This window comes from Nycticebus coucang, chromosome 4, assembly GCF_027406575.1.
Source record: "Nycticebus coucang isolate mNycCou1 chromosome 4, mNycCou1.pri, whole genome shotgun sequence".
Taxonomy (NCBI): domain Eukaryota; kingdom Metazoa; phylum Chordata; class Mammalia; order Primates; family Lorisidae; genus Nycticebus; species Nycticebus coucang.
In genome coordinates, this window is record NC_069783.1 from 72,320,093 (window position 1) to 72,330,575 (window position 10,483).

The following is a 10,483-nucleotide window of genomic DNA, read 5'->3' on the forward strand; positions in this document are numbered from 1 at the left end:
GGGTTCGAGACCAGCCTGAGCCAGAGCGAGACATCGTCTCTAAAACAGTCTTGCAATTAGCTGGGTGTTGTGGTGGGCACCCATAGTCCCAGCTACTTGGGAGGCTGAGGCAAGAGAATCACTTAAGCCCAAGAGTTTAAGGTTGTTGTGAGCTGTGATACCACGGCATTCTACTGAGGGCAACATAGTGAGACTCTGTCTCAAAAAAAAAAGTGATGCATCTTACAAGGGTACACGTGAAACTTAGTAAATGTGGAATATTAATGTCTTAACACAATAACTAAGAAAATGCCAGGAAGGCTATGTTAACCAGTGTGATGAAAATGTGTCAAACGGTCTATAAAACCAGTGTATGGTGCCCCATGATTGCATTAATGTAGACAGCTATGATTTAATAAAAAAAAAAAGAAAAAGAAAAAAAATAGGCATTGTGGCACGTGCCTGTAGTCCCAGCTACTTAGGAGGCTGAGGCCAGAGATTTGCTTGAGCCCAACAGTTTGAGCTTACTGTGAGCTGTGATGCCATGGCACTCTACCAAGGGCAACAAAGTAAGACATCTCAAAAAAAATAAAAATAAAAGCAGTTATGTAGCCTTTGCTTCTTGCCTAGACAATATTGTCATTTAATGTATATAACATCTTAGGTATTCCTATTTTATAGTGAAAAACTGAAGCAAATAGAGATTAAGTACCTTGGCTAAGATTACACACCTAATAAGTGAAACAGCTAGCTAAGATTTGAGCACACCTAGGCTGGTTCCAGAGTCTTTGTTCTTAACAATTATGCTAAATATAAGACCTCAATAAATAATGTATGAAAGCTGTGAAAATTATAAATTACTACTTAATGATTTCATCATAACCTTACCCATAAACTTGTCAGTTTTTCAATTCAAACTGTCTATGCTACAGAGAGTGATGTCTGGAGAGGTCTTAGGTTGCTGTCTTAGGCACCCTAATCTAACCCTAGTCTTGACCTTGATCATTGCTCACCATCCAGTACTGCCAGCTCAGGATAGGGGGACAAAGTCTTTGCAGTTCCCTCTCACAACCCTCGGGTACCACACCCTTCTTTATTAAGTTACTATTCACCGAAAACCTCTTCTTCTCTTCCTTAGTCTTCCTGGCTACCCAGAAGTACAGGCCTATAGGAAAGAAGGAAATGATTCAGAGATCTAAACGGTAAGGCCAAAAGAAAAAGAGTAATTATGAAAGTATAAATTAAGAGCTCCTCGGTAAGGAGTTCTGGCTTGCCCCACAGAATACAGGCATCATGCTCAACTTTAAACCTTATGAGAAAGTTATGAAAGTAGTCTCTCATTTATGACACTAAAAATGGTGGAAAACCCCAAAACATTATGGTATAAATGACTCATGTACTAAAGATAAAAAAGAATCCTTAACAATTTGCATGCCTTAGTCAGGCTCTTCTTTATCAGAAAACTAAATGTAAATAAGGAATATTTTCAAATAAAATTAAATATTTATTTGGGGCCATACCCGTTATCTTAGCAATCCCATTTCTAGGAATTTATCCCATGGAGTGAGAAATAATGGAATGTTCTCTAAGATACATGAAGTTAAACTTGAAAAATGAAGTATGTGTATATTTCATTTGTTGTCTTCATAAAGAAGTCCAGGGTGGCCATAAAGTTCATGTGCTATTTAAAATAGTGTGCAATTTAAAATTGCCCAAGAATGTTATGGGCACCTTGTATTTGTGCTTATATCGATATGTATACTTTTATATACATAGAATAATTCTGGAAGACGACAGCACCTGCGGCTCAGTGGGTAAGGTGCCGGCCCCATATACCGAGGGTGGCGGGTTCAAACCCGGCCCCGGCCGAACTGCAACAACAAAATAGCTGGGCGTTGTGGCGGGAGCCTGTAGTCCCAGCTACTCGGGAGGCTGAGGCAAAAGAATCGCTTAAGCCCAAGAATTGGAGGTTGCTGTGAGCTATGTGATGCCATGGCACTCTACCTAGGGCCATAAAGTGAAACTCTGTCTCTACAAAAAAAAAAAAAAAAAAAGAATAATTCTGGAAGACAAAAAACTGATAATAGTGGTTCCCTTTGGGAAAACCAAACTGAGTGGCTGGGTACAGAGATAAGAGATTTTTTAACCTTTTAATACCTTTTGAATTTTGTGCCATTGTAAGCATTAGCTACTCATTCATTCATTAATTCAAGATATGCATATATTCCAGCCTGAGCCACAGTGGGACCTCATCTCTAAAAATAGCCGGCCGTTGTGGCAAGTGCTTATCCCAGCTACTCAGGAGGCTAAGGCAAGAGGATCACTTGAGCCCAAAAGTTTGAGGTTGCTGTGAGCTGTAACGCTATAGCTCTATTGAGGGTGACAAAGTGAGACTCTGTTGAAAAAAAACAAAACAAAACAGATATACATATATTGATAATGAGAATGCCATAGAATATCTAAGTTGAGGGTTACTTTGTTAGGCGTTCTTTGGAGGCTTGCTTTATTTAATAAGAGCAGTTGTATAGTTGGCATAATGCTTCTGAAGTAAGGAAGATAAAAACAATTTATCTTGGGTAATTTAGGCATTCCTCTTGAAATCTTGTTTTTACTCTCAATTTGGTAAACCCTCATAGATAATTCAAAAGGCTGCTTTAATCCAGTGGTTCTCAAAGAGTGGTCTATGGACACCCTGGAAGTTGCTGAGACCCTTCCAGGGGATTTGCAAGGGCAAAACTAATTTTAAAATAATACTAGGACATTATGTGCCTTTTCCACTGTGTTGAGATTTACACTGATGATGCAAAAGCAGCAGGGAGAGGAGTAAAACCACCAGTGCCTGAGCACTACCCACAACAGTGACTCCAAACAGTATGAGCCTAACAGGCATTGTACCCTTCACAGCTACCCGCTAGGAGTAGCTTAGCAATAGTGGCAGCACTGTGGGAGCAGCGTAGACAGACCTGCACGTAGCACTTCAGCTGCATGCCAAAATGTGATGGCTATTGCGTGGAAAAGCACTTAATGGCATGGTCTGCACAGTGAGCTGAACTAGCTTCCTTTTTCATGGAATACCATTTTACTTTAAAGAATAACTGACTGATAAGCCAATTATTCCAACTTGGGCATGTAACAGGCATTTTTTTTCCTTTTTTTTTTTTTAATTGTTTGGGGCTCATTGAGGATACAAAGAATTAGATTACACTGATTGCATTTGTTAGGTAAGTCTCTCTTACAATTATGTCCCACCCCCAAGATGTGTGCCATACACTGTCACACAACCCCCATTCTTCTTCCTTCTCCCCTCTTTGTCCTTCCCCTGCCCCCTAACCTTGAATTGATTTGAGTTTTTCTTTTACGTGGGTAAGTATTAGATCATCTGCTGGCTTCATATTAGAATTGAGTACGTTGGATTCTTGTTTCTCCGTTCTTATGATACTTTACTAAGACAAATGTGTTCCAACTCAATACAGGTTAATACAAAAGATATAAATGGCAGGCATTTTCATAAAAATGGAGAAGTGAGTCTGTCACTTTAGGAAAAGCAGTTGATGGTATTTGTTGCTAAAGAGAAAAATGTGAGCTTTCAAGCAAACAGTAGAATTCTAGAAAACTTATATTCACCACCATGGGTTTTACAACTTCCCAGCACTTGGGCTTTTCTGACAAGATCAGCAGTGACATTAACAAATGTGATGATTTTAGTGTGATACAAGTAAATTTGTTAACATTCGGAATATCTGCTTAACTTTCTAGAAAAGGATTTTTCAAATGATTGTTGAATGATATCACAAAGTCAGGCATGGATAAAAGATCCACACAAAGACAAGATAGACTGTTAGATTTTTATGTAATAGTATAAAAAGTTCACTGAAGCTGGGCCTGGTGGTGTGCATCTGCAGTCCTTGCTACTTGGAGGCTGAGGTGGGAGGATCAACTTGAGCCCAGGAGTTCAGTGCCGTAATGAGCTACAGTCACACCTGTGAAAGGAAACTGCCACTTGTCAAGTTTTGTTGTAGTGTCAAAGAAGATCAACAGTCATCTGAGAACAGTATAAAAGTACTCCTTCCAGCCACATATATGTGTCAGCCAGATTTTTTTTTTTTTAAAGACAGTCTCACTGTGTCGCCCTGGGTAGTGTCATAGCTCACAGCAACCTCAAACTTTTGGGCAGTTTTCCTTTCTTTTAGTAGAGATGGGATCTTGCTCTTGCTTATGCTGGTCTTGAACCCCTGAGCTCAGGCAATCCACCTGCCTTGGCCTCCCAGAGTACTAGCATTACAAGCATGAGCCACTGCACCTGGCCAGATTTTTTAATGTATGCTTTAATCAGAGCAATATCTGACAACAAACTTACTACAAAAGCAGGTATAAGAGGCTACCTGTCTATTATTAAATCAGACTCAGAGACTTTGCAAAAAAACATGCAACAGTGCCACTCTTCTAAGATTTTTTTGTTTTGGAAAACATCTTTATTTTTCACTTAAAAAATAGGTTACTCATGCTGCAAAATCTCCTTTTTTTTTTTGGCTGAATAAAAATTTTGCAGCGTTTGTACTAACCTGGATGTAGGTGAAACACATTATTCTTAGTGAAGCATCACAGGAATGGAGAAGTATGAATCCTATGTATTCAATTTTGATATAAAGACAATTAATGTCAATTAATGACATGGTGGGGCATGGGGGAAGGGGAGATCAGACAGAGGAGGGAAGGGGTGAGGGAAAGGAACAGGAAAAAAAAAAAACAAGAAAAGAAAAGAAAATAGTGACTAATTCTCACATAAGTTGGATTTAATTTTGACCAAAGTACATTACTTAAACATTAATTTTTAATTCAACTTGTGAATATGTTGTTTAGGATATTGCATCCTCATTTATAAGTGACATATATTTGTAATTTCCTCTTTATAATAATATATTTTCTCCAATTTTAATATCAGGTGTATCCAGACCAAGTAGAATGATTTTGAAGTATGTCTTCGTTTTCTTTTTTTTTTTTTTTTGTAGAGACAGAGTCTCACTGTAACGCCCTCAGGTAGAGTGCCGTGGCGTCACACGGCTCACAGCAACCTCTTAACTCTTGGGCTTACGCGATTCTCTTGCCTCAGCCTCCCGAGCAGCTGGGACTACAGGTGCCCGCCACAACGCCCAGCTATTTTTTGGTTGCAGTTTGGCTGGGGCTGGGCTTGAACCCGCCACCCTCGGCATATGGGGCTGGCGCCCTACTCACTGAGCCACAGGTGCCGCCCATGTCTTCGTTTTCTATTGTTTATAAGATTTGGCATGATCTGTTTTTCGAAATTATCTTTTACTTTTATTTATAAATATTAGTTGTTTATTTTTTGAGACTTAAAAAAAATAATAAGAAGTTAACTGATGACTCCATACTGAATCTCAGAGTCAAAGCATTCTATAATAGAAATACTCTTATTTGACAACGTGAATGTTACTTTCTTTGCATCATTATTTTTATTGCTTAAGATTTCAATGTAGCAATTGTCTGATTCCTTTTCTGACTGTATTTATGTTCGTTCGTTCTTTACAAGGTTTTTGTTTCTAGTCCTTAAACATTGCTATTGTTATTAAATTTTAAACCTTTTTAAATTTTTGTGAAGGCAAAAAAAATGGAAACCTAATAAATACATGTATATGTAAAAATTAAAAAAAGGTTATTCATGTTAGAATATAATAGACTTATTATTGTTATTTTTAAGTGAATTTTTTTTTTTTTGTTGTAGTTTTTGGCCGGGGCTGGGTTTGAACCCGTCACTTCCTGCATATGGGGCTGGCGCCCTACTCATTTGAGCCACAGGCAACACCCGTTTTTGTTTTGTTTTGTTTTGTTTTTTAAGTGAATTTTAAAATAGTACTTTTTTTTTTTTTTTTGAGACAAAGCCTCACTTTGTTGCCCTTGGTAGAGTGCTGTGGCATCGCAGCAACTTTGAACTCTTGGGCTCAATAGATTCTCTTGCCTCAGTTTAGTAGAGACGGGTTCTCACTCTTGCTCAGGCTGGTCTCAAACTTGTGAGCTCAAGCAATCCACCTGCCTTTGCCTCTCAGAGTGCTAGTATTACAGGTGTGAGCCACTGCACCCAGCCTAAAATAGTACTTCTTTAATTTTGTAGTTTTAATTTTTAATATGGTATCAATGACTAAAATCCACATTGGGTTCCTTAATTTTTAGGAGTGTGAAGGTTTCCAAAAATTTTAAGTACCACTGCTTCATTCTAACTCTGTGGTGAAATTTAGTTAGGAGAAATTATATAGTGTTCATTGTGTGACACCTAGTTACAGTTCCAGCCTCACTCAGCAACAGGAGTCCTTGCTGTAAAGGACTGTGAAGCTTGCCTACAGGAAGACAGGCAGGACATCTTTTATAAGCTATCAATGCTGTCATTCATAAATATAGAAATGGGTTATTATCCTCTTCTGGAGAGATGAGTTTTAAACTGACATATTTTCATGAGAGTGCTTCTATTCAATACTATTTCTTGTGTGGTCCCTTTTCAAGGAAGTGATCCACTTACATTTGAGAATACCATCTACTCACCCTACTCACTGAGTCAAATGGGATCTTAAATACCATCTACTCACCCTTAATTTTTAGGTAACTACAACCCAGAAAAGAGAAGACATCCATCAAGTGTGGGTCCAGGCTGGGATTAGAGCCTGGTATTTGGGTTTCCCTTTTAATACTCCTTTACCTGGGTCTTATTGAGGATTTGTGTCTCTGGAGCTTCTATTATTTCTCTTCTTAACACCCATCTATACCAAAGATGTGTAAAGGTTCTGGTGAGAAGAAAATATTGGAAGAGAGCTCTTCTGTCTGGAAGCATTTGTTCCTATGTGTTCTTCAAGAGAGCCTATGGTCTGTGGTCTATTTCCCACAGAGCTTCTGCATGATTTTCAGTGATTTTTTTTTTCCTAGATTATAGAAAAATTTAGAAAATACAGAGAAAAGTAAGAAAGAAGAAAATGAATATCACTTACAGTCCTTTTATCTAAACCTTAACTAACACTGGTCCTATTTCTGGTGGAAGGTGTGGGAATCTAGCAGACCTGTATAAAACATGCTGGTTATTTTTTGTTTGTTTGTTTGTTTGCTTTTTGCCAAATAATTGATCATAACTGCACATACAGGTTGGTGTCTTATTTTATTTACTCAACATTATATTGTGAAATTTTTCCCATGACATTAAAATTTTTGAAACATCTTTTCTTAAGCTTTGTAATAATTCTATTATATTTCTTAATCTGTTTAACTTTTCTTTCATTGAAATTTAGGTTGTTTCCAGTTAAAGTATATTTAAGTGTATTTATCAAATGCACATTTGATTGTATGCTTCTCAGCTTAAAATCAGGGACTACCCAATACCATCTACTCACCCTTAATTTTTAAGTAACTACAACCCAGAAAAGAGAAGACATCCATCAAGTGTGGGTCCAGGCTGGGATTAGAGCCTGGTATTTGGGTTTCCCTTCTAATACTCCTTTACCTGGGTCTTATTGAGGATTTGTGTCTCTGGAGCTTCTATTACTTCTCTTCTTAACAAAGATGTGTACCAAAAATGTATAAAGGTTCTGGTGAAAAGAAAATATATGAAGAGAGAGCTCTTCTGTCTGGAAGCATTTGTTTCCACGTGTCCAATGATAGGACAGACTGCAAGGTTTTCTCATGGCTGTAAGACTCTCCACAGCCCATCTCATCCTCACTCCACCTCCTTCCGTCCTGTTCCCCAACACACCTCTCTATGAAGCTTTGACTCCATTTTTACCAACACTCATTTTCCTTTTCCACCTCCTATTCCCTTTGTGCTCCTAACTAATCTTAATACCCAGCTTATACCTCCTCTCTCAAGCCTGATCTCCATCCATTAGAATGTTTTTTCTTCTTCTGTAACTCTATAGCATTTTATGTATTTAACCATTTTAGTAATTTTCTTTCCCATAATTTTTCTTGTGTTTAAAAATACAGTTTTGTATTTTATTATTTTATATTGAAATAATACATTTTTGCATATAGGATACAAAGCAGAAGTTGGCCTCTGCACCCATTATCTCACTCCTTTCCTAGAAGTAACCACTATTACCAGGATTTTATGTTTTTATTCATCTGTCTTGCCTTTCGGATTATGAGCCCAGGCCAGGGTGTTTTCTATATTCAAGTGTCTAAGGGTCTGTCTAGAGGGACAAATGCCTGGAGAACAGGAGAGCTTGGGCGGGGATGGGGAAAGGAGGTCATGTGCCACTGCACACTGATAACCGCCCCTCACTCTGTCTTCCCACTGTGCCATTTCTAAGGATTTATGAGCAGCTTCCAGAAGTACAGAAAAAGAGAGAAGAAGAGAAGAGGAGATCAGAATATAAGTCATACCGACTACGAGCCCAGCTGTATAAAAAGGTCAGTCAGTTGTCTGTCTAGAGCAAGGTGGATCAGTTTTATTAGGAGAGAGAAAGAAATGAAGAGAAACATGCAACTATGTTTGAGTGTTCTCTCAGAATTAACTATGTTGAGGGTGAACTTAAACTTAAATGTACTATACTAGTGCTGAAATTTGAAAGATACAGCACCTGTGTTTAGATTTCAAATCAAGTATAGACCCTCAGCCTTAATTGTGGAAGGCATTTTCCAGGAATACATTTGGAATGAAACCAAATTTCAGTTACTGTATCTTGGTGGAAATGTCAAAAAATCAAAATTGTCAGGTTTACATTCCATAGTCTCAGATGATGTTTTTTTTTTTAATGCCTTTCATGATTAAGTCAGATACCTCTAGAACTGTTCAGATAAACTGGAAAATGTCTAAATGTGGCATATTGAGTTGTCAGCTTGTGGGGTCAGAGTCCTCCAGACTGCCACCACTTCCTGCCTGCAGCCCCAGTGAAGTCGGTGGTGCCACAGGTCTCAGAGCCTCATGTAACAGGAGTCTTGCTGCCAGTTCATTCCCTGAGAAATGAGAATGGCTACTGTGCCTGAAGGGTCACATCCTTTCCAGTTCTTGCTCCCTCACTACACCTCAGAGGACCCTGAAATTCAGAAATCAAAAGACCAGTTCGTGCCAGACTGATGTGGGATGGAGAAGCTTTCTGAAGCATGCCAAGAGCCTAGGCCAGCTGCCTCAGGTGGGGCCGGGGGAGCCCAGCACTGCCCAGCTTCTCTGGTGTGTCACTGCTGCAAGGCCAAGGGCCTCTCGCTGTGCTTATGTGTCTGTGAACTGATGGATTGATTAGTATGTCAGGATTATAAAGTATCTGCATCTGCATAGAAATAATAGATATTTATGGCGGCGCCTGTGGCTCAAGGAGTAGGGCGCTGGTCCCATATGCCAGAGGTGGCAGGTTCAAACCTAGCCCTGGCCAAAAAACCAAAAAACAAAAAAGAAAAAGAAATAATAGATATTTATTACAGATCATCTTTCTTAAACCTTCCAGGGTATAATTTTTGTATAACTACCATAGTTTCTGTAGCTGAGTAAAACGAACAAGGTAGAAGCAGACTCCTCCTGGCTTGGTGGGAGGAGTGGCGTTGGTCTCTGATGACAAGAGTACCTAATTTCTTTCCTGTCTTTCTTTTCTTCCACAGAAAGTGACCAATCAACTCTTGGGAAGAAAAGTTCCCTGGGACTGACATAAGATTATTTTCCTCAGAGCCTTGGAATTATATTTTGTAAACCTGGAGAAGTACAATTCTTAATTTTATGAGTCTGGTTTAATAAAGCTTACTCTTTGCCCATGTGTAATTTAGACATAGTAACTTCTAAAAAGTCTAGAGCAGGGGAGATGATTAAAATTGCTAATGGTTTAGGAGGAGTACTTTTTCCACAGTAACCTTTCCCATAGTTAAAATGATATTTTCTCTTCCATCCAAGAATGAGTTCCTTTTTTGTATGTGTTTTTTATACATTTAGAAAATAAATAACTTTTGATTGTCTCATAGTAAGCATTTCTTTCCCATTTGAAGAGGTGCGGGGAGCTAAGTATTGTTTCCTCTGAGGTGTCTAAACCCATCAATTGAGGGAAATGGGCTTTTAGAATGAAATATGGCCTTTCTCTTTAGAAACACAGCATGCCATGCTGAGAGCTGTGTGGTGGGCTTTGTGGAGAGGGTGTCTGTTAGGGTCCCTTGGGTCCAGGGCCTCCTTTTAGCCTCATTCCTGCTGCCCCAGGGACTGATGTTATACACTGGGAAGAAAGGCCAGCTTGGTGGGTCATCATCCACCTACCCTCTAGTTTTTAGGATCTAGATGCCCTAGAGTCTTCATCATCATACATGAAATCAATATCTGTAACTTTGACAACAACTTCTGATAAAGATGAGTTAATAAGTGTGATAATGCATGAAAAGCATTTAATTAGAGCCTGGACCTAAACGTAACAAGGTTTTTTCCCCCCTGTGGCCTGGATGGCAGCAAAGCCCATTCTGTCTGGAAGGATGAATGCCTGGAGAGCAGGAGAGCTTAAGAGGGGTGAGAAATGCTAAGCAGCCTCACTGTAAGCTCCCG

General features: G+C 39.0%; 1 protein-coding gene across 1 annotated transcript in view; it reads left to right on the top strand.

Moving 5' to 3' along the window:
* ALMS1 (ALMS1 centrosome and basal body associated protein) overlaps positions 1-9,710 on the top strand; it is a 204,946-nt gene extending 195,236 nt beyond the window's left edge. The window contains exons 22-24 of the mRNA XM_053588296.1: positions 1,118-1,181; positions 8,283-8,382; positions 9,565-9,710. Coding sequence (XP_053444271.1) covers positions 1,118-1,181; positions 8,283-8,382; positions 9,565-9,609 — 209 coding nt within the window. The 3' untranslated portion in view covers positions 9,610-9,710. The remainder of the gene's footprint in view (positions 1-1,117; positions 1,182-8,282; positions 8,383-9,564) is intronic.
* The last annotated feature ends 773 nt before the right edge of the window (positions 9,711-10,483 follow it).